Source organism: Poecilia mexicana, unplaced genomic scaffold (assembly GCF_051168715.1).
Source record: "Poecilia mexicana isolate PSO_F unplaced genomic scaffold, ASM5116871v1 scaffold_16, whole genome shotgun sequence".
In the NCBI taxonomy this organism is placed as follows: Eukaryota; Metazoa; Chordata; class Actinopteri; order Cyprinodontiformes; family Poeciliidae; genus Poecilia; species Poecilia mexicana.
This window is the reverse complement of record NW_028263385.1, coordinates 24,472,836-24,491,276: the sequence shown is the minus strand read 5'-3', so window position 1 is coordinate 24,491,276 and position 18,441 is coordinate 24,472,836. Positions and strand designations below refer to the sequence as shown.

At 40.1% G+C, this 18,441-nt stretch overlaps 1 protein-coding gene across 2 annotated transcripts in view; it reads right to left on the bottom strand.

The window, feature by feature from the left end:
* trak1a (trafficking protein, kinesin binding 1a) overlaps positions 1-16,967 on the bottom strand; it is a 31,026-nt gene extending 14,059 nt beyond the window's left edge. Inside the window, exons 1-3 of one of the 2 annotated variants that reach the window (XM_014989217.2) lie at positions 16,635-16,967; positions 13,428-13,622; positions 1,621-1,697 (exon numbers count right to left, since the gene is read on the bottom strand). In XM_014989217.2, coding sequence (XP_014844703.2) covers positions 1,621-1,697; positions 13,428-13,622; positions 16,635-16,638 — 276 coding nt within the window. In that variant the 5' untranslated portion in view covers positions 16,639-16,967. Of the gene's footprint in view, positions 1-1,620; positions 1,698-5,098; positions 6,198-13,427; positions 13,623-16,634 lie in introns of those variants that run through there. The other variant, XM_014989216.2, reaches the window with a different exon arrangement.
* Between the last annotated feature and the right edge of the window lie 1,474 nt (positions 16,968-18,441).

Genomic DNA, 18,441 nt, shown 5'->3' with positions numbered 1-18,441 from the left:
TGTTTATACCGTCATGTAGTCATCAAAACTTGAGTCAAGTAAAAAAAACAACCTTAACATAGATTCATCTGTTAGCGCAGTAACATAAATGCACATTCAAATCTTTTTAGAAAAATTCAACATTTATAATTTAATGTCATTTACTCAGTGGGGAAAAATGTCAACTTAAAAAAAAAAAACAGGTTTTAACAGAAATCAATGGTGTCACAATCACTGGTCCCCCAAACACGTCCATTCAAAGAATATAAAGAAAGCTTTTTTAATTTCTATTTTTCCTTCATAAAGGAAAAGTCCAGTTTTCCATCCATGATTTTCTTTTTTCCCTGCGTTATCAATATGACATTTCGTTCAGCTACTGGCCAGTGTGAAACTCATATTTGTTTTGTCAGCACATGGTAAGCAGGCAGGTCTGGGAGGTTAAAAAAAATATAAAAAATCTCTCTAGCTTACTGTAGGGGAACTGGAGCACAGAGTATGATGATAACACGCCGTCTACATCCCAACCATCAGAATGAAAGTCAAAAATGTTTCCAACCTAAACAGGTGGAGATTGAGCGCTCTGCTCAGACAAGACTGAGATTGAGTTTCTCAGCAAACACACTCCAAGTGGGTCTGATGTGAAGTGATAAATAGGTGGGAAAACACTTTGCGCCCAAATCTGGTGGAGAATCTATGATGCTTGTCTATTTCAAGAAAAAAAAACAAAAAACAGCATCACCAGATTCAAAATCAGCCTTCTTTCATGGCTTTCTCTATCCTCCAAGGGGAACACCCACAGTGTGAGCTGAAATCAGGAGGAGGATTTCACAGCAGAGGACTGAATACTTCTACCCTGTTTGCAAAATATGGCTGTCTAAATAATTAGTCATTTTTTAAAAACAGTTATTTCTTAAGATGTTTCCCCCCCATCCTCCTGTTCAATACACAGAATTAAATGTTGGACTTTTTTCTCAAACTATAATCGTCCGATTACTCTACTGCAAATACAAATCCTTTCATTTGAAGGTTATTCATTAATCTTCCCAAGGACTGCCAATAAATGAAGTAAGTAATGGAATAAATCATGAGCAAACACACAGAAAAGGCTGCTATTAGTCACAGCTGAACAATCATTAAGGGCTTATTCACCTGAGGCAGGCTGAGTCTGCTGCCTCACAAACATTTTGTTTCCTGGCAGTAAAAATAGCCAAACACACACAGGCAGCAACACTAAGCTGTGTTTCATGTGCAACTGAAGAGCACAAAGCATCTGGCATGGTCACAACCAGAGCTTTGTTCAGAGGAAACCTGCATGCCCATCTGAGTGTTACATCTCAAGCTTTATTTGACAGCGACACCATTCAAGTTTTCAGACACTTTTGTCTCTTGATGTCCTACTTTATGCTCTTTTTTTTGTTTTGTTTTGGGGTTTTTTGTCACAGACCTGGAGGTGATAAGTTACATTAAAATATCAGCTCTAGGAAACGAGTTCAACGACATTGTTCTTTTGACCCTCAGAGAAAATCCCCACATTTTAAATCATCACATTAGTACATCCCCAACGTAAGTGCTTTAAAATCCCTCTAAAAATGTCGCCTTCTGTTTGATCTGCTTCGACAGATTTGACTTTTCCGTACTGACCTCTTCCAGCAGTCGGGTGACGGCGTCGATGTCGCTGTAGGTCTTCGTCATCTGGCCCACTCTGTCCGCACACAACACTGCAGGAGGGAGACACGGAGGGAACGGCAAGTTTCAGAGACAAACGTCCAAAAGAAGAGTAACAAACAACAACAGCAGCAGCCAAAGGAGCACATAGAAACTCTGCAGGAGCTTCAGGGATCCACAGCTCTGGAGGGAGAATCTGTTGACCACAAAACTATTGGTCAATTTCACATTTTGAACATTTTACACTGCACATCTTCCTGAACTCAGTATCTTCATGGTAGCATCATCTTGTGGTAAAAGCTTTATTCAGCAAAAAAAAACAAAAAAAAACAATGAAATCCTGGAAGAAAACCAGGATGAATACTTTTGCGAAGACACTGAAAACTTTTAGAGATCAAACAGTGCATAAAAAAAAGCATTTTTATTACACTACCAATTTGAAATTCAAAATAGAATCATCAGTATGTCTTTGGAGTCGCTGATAGAATTATATGGAGCCTTGGACCTGCATAGCGTGATCAGTGAAGGTGTCTCCAGTATTTACCCTGACAGACAGAAGTGAGTGGCGGGCCTCCGCTAGTATCATCAGACTTCAAATTATATAACTCTGCATCATAAACAGCTCATTACCTGCTGGATTTCAACTTGCAACCATCACAGCCGACATGTAAACAGAGTTCAGCTGCTCCCTCCGCAACCTTCTTTCCGCTTCCAGTTAGAAGCACATGCATGATCAAAATTCATCATTACCCACATGAACAACTCGCTGGTCTTTAACCTAACGAATGAGTCAGAAAAGATAAGCTACTGAGCACAGTTTCAGAGGTCAGAGTGCAGAACCACAACCATGTTCATCTGGATGATTATCAATCTCCTTCATTTGCAGATTCAGTTATCATTTCCTAGTGAAGGTACGCGTCTCATCATGGCTGACTTTTCCACATGCCATCATTGAAGCCCTAAAAAAAAAAAAAAAAAAAAAGCCAAAGAAATTTGATCACATCTGACGCTTTCAAAGTTTATCTTTAGCAAAAAGGGAATGTGATGCAAGGAATATGCAAAACAATCATGCAAAAGGAGTCAGCCCATGCAAAGCACACATTTTATTATCGACACTTGGAGCAGCAGCATGGCTGTCAGAAACAAGATATATCAGTACATTGCAAAAGTATTTATACCCCTGCAATGTTTTTTTTTTCATATTTTACAATGTTAGGACCATAGCCTTAAATTTTATGTAATGGAGGGATGTTTAGATATGACCCTTCAAGTTCAACTAGAAATGCAGGTGTTAGAATGGCCCAGTCAAAGACTAGACATAAATACAGCAGCTTACAGTATAGTTTGAGTACGGCAAAACTGCTCTGTGTCATCATATTATGCTTTCAACCTCTGTCTGTTATGGAGCATGCTGGGTTTGGAAATGTTGGCCTTTTGGGAACCTCATGGTTAAGGTTAAAGATCAAGACTGAAGAATCAACTGCACAGTCACTTTGTGAACGTTTAAAACGTTAGTAAAACACCGTTTTACAGCATTTGTGTTGTCAAATGCAGGTGTGCGTCACCTCTCTTGACATCAAGAAATAACAGCAGCTCCTGCCATAAAGACCAGCCCTTTTCAAAGAGCTACAAACCTCAGGTTAATAAATAATCAGTAAAATAAACTTGAATCAAAACTTTAATCTGAACTGTCGCATCAACAACAAATACAGTACACACAAATGTACTGCAATAGCTGTTCAGGTCCAGATCCACCCGTATGCTGGCCAAACCACAACATTTGTCTTCATCTGCTATTGGCCGTGGAAGCGTGGAAGGACAGGGTGCAGCCTGTTTACCTGTCATACTTTATATTTGTGTACGTGCAGCTAATCAACGAGCATGCTGGCTTATTTCCACAATAAAACTCCTCCCAGGTGAAACAACTAAACGAAAATACATGACGACGAATTAATGTGCAAAGCCTTCGGTGCCAAGAGGAAGTATTCATACTTTACTGATTAACATTTTAGTAACAATTTAGCTCTGAAGACAAAAAGGGGGAGAAACCTGTTGAGGGAAAGTCTAACGTAACAGGGAAGGTAATTTAAGACGGATACGCTCACTCTACCCAGTGCCACTAATTCTTTAAGGACAAAACAGAGAAGACGCATTACGTCTTGTTCAGCCATGGCAGTAATAAAAGGTTTATTAGTCCAGAGAGTTACATTAATATAATAATGGATGTTATTAACCAGTCAACTGAACTTATTTTTAGTTGTAATTTTCAAGACGACCGCCTGAGTCACAGACACATTTAGCCCACTAGTGAGCAACACACAGGCACAAGGAGACTAAGAAGAAACTCTTGTTATCTTAATCAATGCCCTGAACACAATCTGTTCAGACTGGTGACATGCAACACAATGCGATTTCACTAAAAAAAATCATTTCCTTATTGGATCTGGGTTAATATGGCTTAACTATTTATAAAAATTAACTAGCACAGCATAGCATCTCTTGACAACAGAAAACTTAAGTTGCAGCTCATGCTTATATTAACAATGTGACGATCGATTTTTTTTCCCCCGGGGTGATTTCCAGTGGTCTGATTTGCCACGTCTGATTTTGTGCGATTAAAAATGATTTTCTGAAGAATCATAAAAGGGGCAGCAAGTCACTTCACAGATTTTCAAATCGAACAAAAACGAAAATGCATGACAGCACATATCGAAAGCAGTGCACTGTTTTTTTATTCCACGCTGAAAAAAATGGATTAAAAGTATGTTATTGATTGATGCATTAATAACCCCAAAAAATGATTAGAGTTCTTACTTCTGATGCATTTAAAGAAGAGGGGAAAAAAATCCTCATATTTGACCTGCCGATTACTTGTTACAAAAAAAAAAGTCTAATTCCAGTCAAGGGCCAATTGATCAGGGAACCTCTAATTATAGAGGTATTTTTTACATCTAAACATCTTGGCATGTTTTCTGTCAGTGTAATTTGTCAGACGGCTGATTAAATCTGCAGTGTGGAGTTACAGACGAGGCCGAGGGGAAACACTCAGGCACAGGGAAGCAAACTCTAAGGCACCACACAGGAAGGAGCTGTCGTCGTTTTAACCAATCAATCCCCCAAAGCACAGCCTGCCAGGAGTGATGATGTGCAACACACAATGGAGAATCATAAGACATTATTTCCTGCTTCCATCTGGGTTACAATTAATCTTAACCGTGATTATAATATTAACTTCTACAACAACATTAGAGTTTGTTATGTCATCCGGGGGGATGAGCTGCACTGTCCAGTGTGAGACAGGACCACAAAGGAGGGACGGCACCCGCAGGACAAACACATGATTCCACAGAAAAACGCCAACCAGAGCATAACGTGCACATTTTTCATCCATATGCTTTTGAACAAGCAACGAGGACTGCTGATGATCACACAGTCTCTACTAACCAGTAGCTACCTTCATAAAGTATCTGCTGCTCTTCATCCATGTCTTCATTCTGCTCATCCTGTTTGTATCTTCCATGCCTGGAGAAGCCAGGTTCCGCCTCTTCCTCCTCTTCATCCTCCTCCTGCTGCTTTGTGCTTTCATGGATGGGCAAACAAACGTATTCCTCGTCCTGATCCTGGTCCTGGTCGGAGAAGTCCGCTGCGTCCTCGAGGTCGGACATGCGGAGAGCCATCCTCCCCTTCTGACGCTACAGCCGACCAGTAAACCCCAGAGTCCTCAGAGGCAAAGCCATGTGTCCCACCTGGGGCCGGTACATTGCTGCAGGTCTGATGTTTGACAGACAAAAGTTTGCATTTCCCTCTCACAGTGCATGCCTCTCTGACAGGGAAGATCCCGTGTTTGTATGTGTGTTGGATACCAGCCTGATGAATATGTAGGAGTGTGAGTATCAGCTGTCTCTTATCGCAGGTCGGCGAGACTAACCAGACGGCTCAGCTCCTCCTCCTCTCTTCCCTGACTGGTCAGTCTGCGGCCTGCTCTACTTCAACACAGACACGGGGCAGAGTGGTACACCCCCACTTGTCTCATATTTAAAGTTAGAAAACTGGGTTAGAGCAGATTAAGACAACAGATGAAGGGATTTAAAGAGCATAATTCCTAAACCCTGTAATCCACAACTGTTTAATGGAGATTTTTATTTCGACGGTGGAGAGACACTGGCAACTTAAAGGTGAAAAAGTTCAAGCTGTTGAGTTCTTACTCAGGTTAAAAGGAAGATAAGTCATTTTACAACCCCTCTCAGGCGACGACGCCTTGGTACAGCCCAGCCTAGCCTCCATGGCGACACTGAAGCTGGGCAAACAGCGACAGCCACTGGTTTCCAGGGTGTGGCGAGATATACAAACCCCCGCAGGTGAAAGGTTTTACATGGATCCAGCACACAGTATCATCAAGTGGAAAAATATTTCCCTGCCTGTCCGTGTCCCGATACGATGCTGTACTTCTGCCTCTCAAAACACGCGTTCCTTTCAAATTGTGTCATAATGGCTTTTTTCAAACCACAGAACAGGTTTGGGCAGACCATAGCCACCGTCCCTCAGGCTGGTTTTTCCAGTTTGATTCCTGTTGAAAAGGACAGTGCACAGTGAGGAGGCAACCATACATCTGAAAAAATGTGTTTAATTCAAACACAATGAAAGTCGTTCATTCAGGTTGTTGTTTGATGTGCTGGACCTCTTGGTCAGAGGAGGGCATGACCTGATTCTGACAGAACATTTTACACACAAACCAGCGTGACGAAGCGTCAAGATACGTTAGCCGAGTTCCACACAAACCAAAGGGTCTTTAACGGACTTCCAACTTGCAAAACATTAAAAAATAAACAATAACATCAAACTTCCAAGTCCAGGCAATGGGAAGCAGCCTGTGTACTCACAAACTTTGTCCTGCCTGCATTGTAACGTATCATTTTGTCTTGCAGTAGAAACAGTAACCCTTGAATATGTTCTTGCATCTTGACGCATTACAGAAAGAGCTTTTAGTAAAACTTTATATGTTACTCTATGTGGCAGAAAGGAAGTGTAAGGAATGAGTTCGGCCATGAATAAATTTTGATCATAGCTCGTTGCCCCGCTGGAAAGCGAACTCTTCAATGAGTTCTAAACTTTTTCAGAAAGTCAACAGCTTTTCTTTCAGGACTGCCCCGTATGCTGTCTATGTTTGGAACTGGTGCTGCAAGCGGTTCTGCAAAAAACTCTGTTTGCTTTTCCAACACCTGAGAGTCAAATCTGAGCCACGACGTCATTACATCTTAATAAACATCTCATCCAGTTCATGTTCAAACCTCTGCTTGTTTTATTCTGAGATTCTGTGAAGGGCAACAATACCTGGATACAGTTGGACTACACAAGTGGCATTAATTATGCTAATATCCCTGCAAACAGATGCCCTAACATCACTAAGTACTAATTATCTGAGCTGAATTCATGTGCATTGAATCAGTTATTTCTGAAATCATGATTAAATCATTTTAATCATGATTTTAGGGAGGTTCCCTTTAATTTTTGAAAACAGTTGAAGTTAGGAGAGAACGTTTGACTAAAACATTAAATGTTTTCTTTCTGCTCAACAAAATGAAACCTGTGAGCCTCAAACTTTTTAGAAGTGATCTTTAGTCCAGAATGCCAGTTCTTTGCACAACCCTCAAGCTTTTTCATTGTAATTAGTTTAGAAAAGTGATTCCAGCTCTGGACGACCCTGCATGCTTGAGTAGCTCCACTCAACAGTCCCACAGAACAGCTCTGTTGTTCTGCGGACAATAAAGGGCTTCTCCACAAACAACATCCATTGCTTTCCTGGTCACATTCACTCTTCTCAGACCGTATGTTTTCTTTCGTTCTAGATTTTGTGCTTAATTTTAATCATTTGGATAAGTTTCTTTAGACAGACGCTTTTATAAAGTTACCAAACCTTTCCGACATAAAACAGTGGCGTCATTTCCAAAAAAAAGCAAACATGAAAATAAATTTTGCTGAATGAGTGTCTGAAAGTAGTCAACAGGGGCGTCGTCCCCCCTGGTTGAAAAGGAATGTTTATCTTTTTTAATCTGTTTTTTTTTTTAATCTCTTTCTCTTTCCTACTGTTTATTCAATGTCACATGCTGGTTTTTTTAATTACGTGTAGCACTTTGAAATGCCTTGCTGCTGAAATGTGCCATACAAATAAAATTTGATTGATTGATTGATTTAGTTACTCCTTTTCTACTCTGACGGGTTAAAAAGAATGGATAATTAAATCAAAAACAATTTAAAAAGACATCCCCTATTCCCAACGGGGCCCCACATTCCCATTGAAACAATGGGTCGGGGTTTTTCCCACGCCCTTGTTCTGATTGGACTCGGCTCATTCGGCCCCGTTCTTTTGAAGGCTTCTAAAAGCGACATGCAGTGTCGCAATCTGCTGTTAACAAAAAAAGGGACTTGGAGCCACATGCAAATCACTGAGCTAAATATAAGCCAACCTACTTCCCCCTCCCTCCCCACGCAGAGCTCAGAATAAAATCAGCTGCCTGCTATTCCTGCCTCCATGAGGAGATTTGTCAAATAATAATCCCCTCGATCTGGTTGCCAAGAAAGTCAAAACACCAAACATTAGAAATCAAAGCTTGGCAGACAGCCACGGTTGAATAACACAGCTGGAGATGAAGTCTTATAGGAAAGATGCTGAGCTGCACCACACTGTTTGTTACGTAAGAAGATCTACAGCATCCCTGAAGCACATGGCTATTACAACACACTGACATGAAATCAATTACTTTTTCCTCCTCCATCCGAACGATATTCACAAGAAATGTGGAATTAGATTACGACTTAAATAAAAATATATATATATAAAAATTCACATAAATGCACCGGTGTATATAACGTACCTAATCTTAGAAATAAACAGCGTGTTATGAGCAGCAGGTCAGCCGACACGTTTTACTGAAAGCTGCAGCGAAGCCAGATCAAAGCAGGCGACAGCAGACATATCACAGTCACAGCCAGAGCCACAGCCTGATGAAACGCTAATGACCGCTCCGGCCTGCCGCCGTTAGCCCCACCTGTCACATGACCAGGTACCGTCGCCCCGGGCGTCCTCAACAAGTCACAGGCACCAGGACCAATCTGTGGCATCATTACCCCACTGTATCTGGTTACACACTGGCGCTCCTGAAATGTAACCCTACATGATGCTGTAGCTGACCTTGGCGTATTACATAAATAAAACCCTGCACCAACACCTACAGAGATTTTACTGCTTGGTTATTCCTTTACGTAATTGCCCCTCCTGGTGTTAGTCATGCTTTTGTTTCATTGACTCATTCATTCATTTGAATGCGCTGTTGTTTCTAGTAAAGCACTCTGAACAGTTCAAAAAAAAAGTTAAATATCTATTTGTCTAGGCACTGAAGCGCTGTGATTATGTTGGAGAAAATCGACTACTGAGATCGCACATCCAATTAAGTGCTTTGGAAAGTGCAAACATTTTAGGTAACGTCACTAAACACAAAGAGAATCATTAAAATGGAGTTCAATTACATGCTATGTGGTTTATTTGAACAAGATCCATCTTTCCTATGTTGCCACCATGCTAAATGTTAGCTCTCTTGCAACAAGAAACTGCTCTGTAATCAGCCAGCCAGCTGGGATTGTACCATTTTCTGTTTTGTTGCTACTGGAAATCCATTTTAGGATATTAAGATCTTACCATGTATAAATTCTACATAATGCCTTACGTTATGCAGTAACTAGAGTCAGAGAAAACTGCATAATTTTCAGCTTGACCAGCTAGTAGCAAACATATTTCAGAGAGAAATTTTGCGGTGAAAGCAGAAAGGTGATAACACTTTTGTGAGGCATTTCGTTTTTTAATGTCAAGTTATGTTAGCATGATACTAACGTTATTGTTTGTTTTTCTAATATTGTACAGCCACAAAATGCATCATGTCTAAGTGTTAAAACATTGCACTGACAACAACAACCTTCATTGTGAAAGCCTGTAACTAAGGGCAGAAGATTCAACAGTAACTATTTTTTCAGTGTTAGTGGATTTCAGCTTACAGGAGTAATGAAAACCGTTTTGTCCTACGTTTTCAACCTTTTTCTGTTATGGAACATGTTGGATTTGGAAATGTTGCTGGCCTACTGGAAATGTCAGATTAAAAGTTCAAATCTATATTCTCTTGTGAAAAAACAAAACACGGGTACATTTTGTGTGTTCTTTTATGTCAGCGGTACTAATCAGGCAAATAGCTACTATAATCAATAATACAGCAGGATGGATAGAAAACAACAATTACAGAAAAAGTCAATAATTTGATGTAATCTGCTGGACTTCCTTAAACAGAAAACTTTTGACCAACCAATTTGACTATTAAGTTGAACTTGACTGCATTGTTGGATAGCTAAGATCAATTGGATTGGATTTAATTGAGTGTTTTCTAAAGCCTAGAGGTGACTTTAATGTGTTGTGAATTGACACAATATAATATAATATAATATAATATAATATAATATAATATAATATGAAATGAAATGAGTTGAAAATTTAGTATTTTGAACACTGTTCTAATATTTTAGCTTTTATAGAGACTGGCCAAAATAAATGTCAGCCAAATAAAGGCTTCCTATAACTGGACACTGTAAATCTGAGACAAATGTTAAACTGTGCATGTCTTGATATAACAAAAAACTTTATGAGCAGTCCATGACTCAACAAATCCTAACTTCTTAACTATATGAACGGTCTGCTTCACAGCATAGTGGGACTGCAGAACCTGATTATATATTTCTGCATATAACTGATCTGTTTTTCTTGTTAAGATGATATTTATTGTGAGTTAGTGTTGTGTAGATAAACTGAACTCAACTTTAAGAACTCTTACTAAAGCATATCGTCTCTTACCGTCCGTACACTCTTCATAGTACCAGTCCAGTTCATAGTAGTCAGCCTTGACAAACCTCTGGCCTCTGGTGTGGCCTCGTCTCTTCATCCTCACTGCTCTGTTAGAAAGACGCACCAATGTCCCAGCATGTTTAGCCCTAGCATCTTTGGTATGTCCAGCGTCCTGGCATGGCTGAAGGAGTTCAGCTACCACTTAAATGTGTAATTCCAGATAGTGTCTGGGGGTCAGTCAGTCATTTCTGCTCTGCTCATGCTTGGTGGTCAGCGGAGGCCACACAGGTTAGAACAGGTCCTCTTATTCTCATCATATATCCTTTCAGCTTGTCTGTGTATTAAGCTCTATTCATTGGATATCTGGTGCCATTTGAGCATGTCACTCCACAGAGATGTCGCCTGCGTCATCAGCTGGAAGAAGAAAGAAAAAAAAAATACACTGTTGTGTTTATTTCCATCATCAGAGGGTCTTCTATGAGTCTCCCCTTGTCCTCTAGTGTGTTGACTCCTTTTTTCTGTTCATCAGTTTCCCTCAGTCACTCCGAAGCTTCAGAGCAAAAGCTATAAATCCCATCGTCTTCAGATCCATTTAAAGCTTCGTGTTGGGTTTGTCTTCTTCTTTTGTCCGATTCCTTGGCAATTCAGTTCCTTTAAAGTCCAATTCTGTCCTTTGTCTTCCCTGATACAATACTACTCACTAACACTGACCCACACATGGAGCTCTGCATCTCCTACAATGACTCAATGAATACACTGACAAGCAGCAGCAGCAGTCACGGGTTTTGCAGCAGAAATGATGCTAACCATGACAAAACTAAAAGGGAGGGCTTTGAGGAAGCTTCTGGCCAATAAAAAGGAAGATTATTTCCCAGCATGCTCCCGCCTACTGCTGCATGTCGGCATTTGCTCCCTCCTCTCCTCTACTTTGTCCTTCTGAAAGGTTGCTATAGTAACAGGCTCCGACTCCAAGGCCTTTCGGCATGGAGAAGCTGCTAGCAGGAAAAGCCGTGTAGCGTTGGCAGTGGTGACGTGGCTGGCCCAAAATGAATGAACATTTCTGTCTTTAAAGGGAATCAGTCACCACCTTGAGAGTGATGAAACAATTTCACCGAACGGAGGCAGGGAACACAATTCTAGACTACGGTGCATAAAAAAATACACAAACCAAATTGTTTTAACTGAGAAACACAAACATGGTGTGAGGTTATATATAGTTTAGCAAATTTTAATGCACTCTAAAGTAAAATGCTTAAACGTCTGAACCAGTGCGTGATTTCAATAGTGTGAAAAACAACAATTATTAAAAGACATGAAACTAGTTTATTACTAATGAGCTTAAAGAAATATTAGTTAATAGTCTGCTGAAGTCCTGCAGAAGGATAGGAAGAGAATCCTTAAATTATACTAAAAATGCCCACTTTGTATTCGTTTAGTTAATTTATAGGTTAAATTAACTATAAATTAATTTATAGTTAGTTATATGCAAATATCAACATAACTGTTTAAAACAGGAACTTGTGATAATTATTTTGGCTGTTCTGAAGTATTACCAGAACTGTTGCAAAAATCAAAAACAACACAGCATCCACTTCCAAACAAATGAAACATTTGATACAACCCCTGGATCTATTTCATTAGAAGAAATCAGAATTAAAGTTATTTTTTAAAACCTTGTCTTTTTTCAGCATACTGTGCTTCGCAAATATTCAGTTTTGTAGAACATGTCGGCTGATAAGCCACGATGCTTTTCATTGCAAATAACAAAAAAAATAAATAAAATAAAATCCAATGGAATCAATTCTACCCAATCAATATAATCTATATAATATGATATAAACAATATAATGTTTGGTTAGACGTGTGGGTGGCATGCCATCACAACAGAGCTGGTCAGCTACCTCCATGTCACCATCTCCTCAGACATGACCTTCTCATGTGGCAGGTCACGTCAGCATGTGTAGCTGCCAGTGCAAAATTTTGAGAACCAGTTCATAAAAGAGTGCTGAACATGTGATTTAAGGTTGGGCCGCAAACTAGATAACTAAATGCTTACATGATGAGGCGTACCACTCTTTATGATATCTGGTTTGATGCTTCTTGCAAGCTACGAAAGCCTCATGGCCTGACAGACACCCATTTGCTCCAGCAGAGCTTATTTATAATGCGCCCTCAGGGTGCCGATACCCAGGCCATCTGTCATTCATAGCAGATCCTAACAGCCAGGAACTGTAATACAGACAGACAAGAGGAAAAAAAATATAGCATGGCAGAAATCCCAAAGAAACCTTGACCTTGTTGTTGTCTATGTCTGCACAAGCCACAGTGACCCAGTAGCCACTGAACACAGAGGTGAAGTCCAAGTTTTCAACTGAGAATTTAAATAGAACATGTAATCTAATTTAAGTAACATTATTTTTACTCCAACCGAGTCACTAGTCAAGCAGACAGCAATTAGAACTAAATAATTAATGGTGAGAAAAAAAAACAAAAAACAAAACAAACTTCTGCTCTCTGGGTTTGCTGCGTGCACCATCGGCACATGTTTCAGAGAGCCTACTTGTGTTTATTGGATTCTTAGGTAGCTAAGTGGGTGTGTGTGTTTTCCAGCTGAAACGGTGGCAACGCTGAGGCAGTTTGATAAGAGGAAAGCAGACACATGCATAAAACGCAAGTTCAGAGCACAACACAAAGCTGAACATTAACCCGAGTGTTGGGAGAATCAGCCGGTGTTTGTTTTGGTAACCATGTCCACGCTGTAATGGGAAGATGACCGCCGGAGAGGAATGTCACTAATTTCTCCGACTTAAATCAATAAGAATTTTCTAAGTATGGTTGTTATTATTATAATTACAATGTTCGTTTTTAATTAGATAGAACTGCAAATTAGAGTTGAACTTACAAAAGTATTTGAAGGTCTCTTCTATCTGCTCATTGGTAAGGTCAAGGGAAGAGTCGGGGTCCACCAATGGCGTGTGCAGCCAATCATCCTGATCATAACCGAAGATGGTGTCGGCCCTCAGCTTGTAGACAGGCAGCTGCTCCTCCAATAGGCTGACAATCTCGAGCTCTGGCAGGTCAGCACTGTTACACACATCTGCACAAAGAGAAGGACAAGATGGTGTCCAGTCACTGGTCCTTTCTTTGACAACATGTTTTTCGAAACAATCATTAACTTCTGTCAAATGGTGGGTAAGATTAACAAAAAAACAACAAAAAAAAAAGCCACATCTGACCAGTGAACTTCAAACTCCTGGCTGTTACATCCAAGAAAGCCTGTTTTGTTATAGTAAAATAAATTGTCTACTTTTTTCTGAGGAAACATTTGTTCCCTTAAAGAAGAGCTGGTTGTTCATTACACGCAGTTCAAAAATTAATAACAGAAATAAAGTCAGCTAGAACTGAAGGTGTGTGTTGCCCTCTAGTGGGCGATCAAGGAAAAGGCTGGGCTCTCTAAAAGAAATGAACATCAAATGAAAACTTACTGAGTTGGTTTAGAAAAGATATTCAACATAAAACTCAAATGCAACCTGTTTATGTAACTCCTCAAAACTACATTAGCGAGACAAGGTGTGCTGAATTAATATAGTAAAACACAAAGTAAAAGAAATCTGATAACTCATGCATTGCTTTTCAAAAGCACCATCGTTTGAATTTTTTTTATTTTTAATCACATCATTACAACCACAAGTTTTCTGTTCGTTTACTGGGATTTCACTCTATTGACCAGCATAAAGTGAAGTGGAAAAAAAAAAAGATACATAGCTTTAAAATTTGATGACAAGTGAAAATTGTAAAAGTGTGGCTTGCATTTGAATTCAGCCAATTTACTGGGATGCTTCTAAATAAAAACCAGTGCTATCGATTGCCGTCACAAGTCAGAGACCACCTGTGGGTAATTTAATCCAACTGTGCTGTGAAGGCTGAAAATGTTTGTTAGAGAACAAACAGCATCTTGAAGACCTGGGTACAAGGCAGACAGGTCAGGGAGAAAGTTGTGGAGAAGTTTGAAGTGTCGTTAAATTCCAAAATAATATTTTAAACCATTATAATTTTATGGAATACTGTTCATTATCTGAAAATTATACCTTGAAACTTTGAAACTGAGTCAAAGAGGGTTAGAGGCTTATGAGCTGCAGAAATTAATATTTCAGCTGACAGGATCCTTTGTCATCCATCCTACAACTCTGGTATTTAGCCATTGTTGCAATATGTTTCCACAAGCAGTGTAAGAGATGCAGCAAGCATCTGGAAGAAGGTGCTCTGACCAGATGAAACCAAAACTCAGAGCTTCGCCCAACACGCAAAACACAACGTCTGACAGAAATCTAACATTGCAAACAACCCTAAACATCTGATACCCATGAAGTCTACACACACAAAAAAAATTCATGTTGTAGTTATTTTTTCCTCAAGAAATGTGAAACAGTGAAGCTTGAACTGACCGCATTAGTAAAAACACTGAATGAGAATCAACTTAGAGAAAAAAACCCCCAGCTCTTTGTGTTGCTGCTCTGTCGCTCCACTGTCTGTCTATGACTCTCTGACAATGCCGTCTGTTACTGTTTGCTAATCCAAACTGAATGACTGACTGTGCTGAAAAATGCACACACACACACACACACACACACACACACACACACACACACACACACACACACACACACACACACACACACACACACACACACACACACACACACACACACACACACACACACACACACACACACGCAGCAGCTGGTGAATCACTCAGCAAGCAGACTCAGTAGTTTTCCTGTGTGTTTTAGTCCACAGGAACATGACCCATATTCATAAAAAATGAAAATATTAATCTGTATTTAATATTTATTTCACCTATAGAATGTAAATATTCTTTTCAATGTCTGGAAAATAGTGTGGCTTATATATTTGCTGTATGTAACCTTTTTACGCTGTAACATTGAATGGTTTGATAGAATCTGAACTTTAGTATCCATCAAATCTATGGATTTTTGACTTATAGGTACTGGAAAACGATTGCAGCAATTTGGTCGATTTCTAAGTATTTTTAGGTAAATCTAAATGTTTTTTTCCCAAACAAAATTTTAAACATTAAGTCCACTGATTATAGGAATAATAATAATAACAAAAACAATTAACTGCATTCTGCTTATTTTTATTTTGCGTTCTTGCTGAAAACTGTAGAAAAGTCATCCTATAAATGAGAATAGAGACGTCTTATTGTTGGGGAAACCTGCACCAGTCAAGCAGCTAGAGAAGGAACTTAATGTAACGCAGAGGTAGAAACTTCAAAATAAGCTCAGCACAAACAGCTGGCGATGTTCAGTCTATCACAATCAATAAATGCTTGGATAGGATCATGAGGATTTCAAGTTCCAGGTCACTCTTCAAATGTAAATATAGACCAGATGAAAAGAACAAAAAAAAAGCACCAGGAACAGGATGACATTGGTTGGATCAAATGCTGGAATACTCTGCCATCACACCGTCAGTCAAAGCAATAAACACATTGGGATGAGTGCAAGTGACAGAATCACGCTGAATTCTGGGGGGGAAAAAAAACAAAAAACAAAACAAAAAAAAAAAAAAAAACCCAGGAAACTTTTGAAATTCAAGATCAACTACAGCAGTAGTGGCCTACTCCTATACTACGATAACGAAGCACCCAACTACCAACACAGCACTTTCAGTAACGTGGAAGCCTGAGTTGGGTAACAGAAGAGCAGCGAACCCACACATTACAAGCATGTGAACTGGTTTCCAACTGGCCACATGGTACTGGTGTCACATTGCTGAGCCACCTGGACGAGAGCGCTGAAGAGTTGCTTAATATAAAGAAGACGTTCTGACTCTGAAGTTCAACATGGCCGCCTCCTGTTGACCACCACAGTGGAGAAATGCAACTTGTGGAAAATCTTCAATCGTGCACTCAAACAACATGACATCATCGTGAGCTTTAAATTACAAAGACTGCACAACTACAAGAAACAATTTCCATGACAACTGAAACAGACAGAAACACAGGGGTGATATGTACAGAGTAAAACTCTGCTGAGGATGTTTGTGAAGTTTAAAATAAAACCAGCAGAAAGACCACTGTACTCACTCATGGTGTCTGGAGCCCGACAACCACCTACTCTCCTGTCCTTCAGTCACATTTTCCACTGGTCCAGGAGAGGGACAGAGGGGACAGAGAGAGAGAGGGAAAGAGAGGGAGAGAGAGAGAAAGACAGAGCTGGGAGGGTGAGGCACAGGAAGAGCTAGAGAGCGCCCTGCTAAAGGTTTTCGGACAGCTCTGTGTGAGTGCGAGACAAAAAGAGAGAAAAGAGGGGAGGGACGAAGTGGAGCGGAGAGACCCGAGCCAAGCTGGTCTGTCATGCCTGACATGCCGATGACGATAACCCCACGGACCGCCCCCCGCTCTCTCTAGCGTGGTTCTTCCTCACCCTTAAAGCCGACAAACCCGGTGTGGGGCACTTCCTAGGAGCGGAGCGAATCACAAACTTTCTACAAGCCCCCTGATCCTTTGCAAACAGAGGGAGGTATCGGCATGCCCGACCCTGTTCACGACCGTCTGCCTGCATCGGCCTCTGGGTTGGGAACCAGATGTTTGAAATGTGTGGGAGACGGTGAAATTTAACACTTTAAATATGTCTTTTTTTTCTTCTTTTTCTGTAATCCTCCGTGTGTCGAGAATCAGTCTGAGTCAGCATTTGAGCGGCAGAGCAACAGGTCAGTGGAAAAGATTACAGCAGTAATCGTCAGCCTGGGTAACATGGGCAAAGCCACACCAAGAACTCTGCCAAATCACAGCCTTTTTCTTCATAGAATCCCATAAACACCAGGATTGGGCAGAGCAGAGAGAAGAAAAAAGAAAAAAACTTGATATGAGTTCTAACGCTCTGAAGCTCATGTAGGAGCGCCTCAGAGGGCACAGAAATAACGACAGTCATCAGCAAGGCAAGATTAATGATAATTTTATGTTTTAAATACAAATAATTACCTAAGTAACTTCATATTTTCTAATATAAATACCATTATTCTTTATCAATATGGATAAATAATGTTTAAGCTGTTGCAGATTCTCTGCATGCAACATGCCTACATGCAATAGTGAGTTGGTCTATTAATGTACCATGATTTAAGTCATTATGAAACTACAACTAAATTGTTAAATTGCCAAAACAGCAGACAACAGCCAGAAACTGGTTTTTCAATGAGATCCTGAGGTTGAGGTATCTGGGGGTCTATGTTTGATATGGACCCAAAGGGGACAGAAAGAAACACTTTTTAATTATTTTGATATTTATTGCAATTATCTTGCATCCGCCAACAATCACCAATTTTCTTACATGTAGCATGTTTTTCTAATAACCTGCAAGTCTAAGTCACACACAGGTAGACTCTGAATAAATGTAGCTCTGAATTAGAGGTTTGTGCAAATAAGTCAGCACAATTTGGGAGTATTTCTGCCTGCCTAGACGCAATATCATAGTTCATAAAACAATCACTTCCAAAGTGTGATGAAAGTGTTTTGGATAAAAATAGCTAGTGCCAACTCTTGGTCAAGCTAAAACACTGATGTATGATTAAGGTTTTGCCAATTAAACCGTTTTGATTCCACAGACAGGATTCTTGCATAACTGTCTGTGTTTCAATCAAGTCCTCTGTCTCCTTTCTTTTTTTCTAAGGGTTCTCCTCTCCTGGTCGTATCCCATAATTTCACTGTGACTCCCCTCATGCCTTACATCACTGCTGGCTGCTAACCACAAACAAATAACCTCATACCCAGGAAGTGCACCATGGCAACAGGCCGTCCTATTCATCACATTGTGTTCATTCATCTTCTGGATTTACTGACTGGGGGAGATTTAGAGGCGACAGGAAATCAAGTGAGAGGGAAAATAAATAAA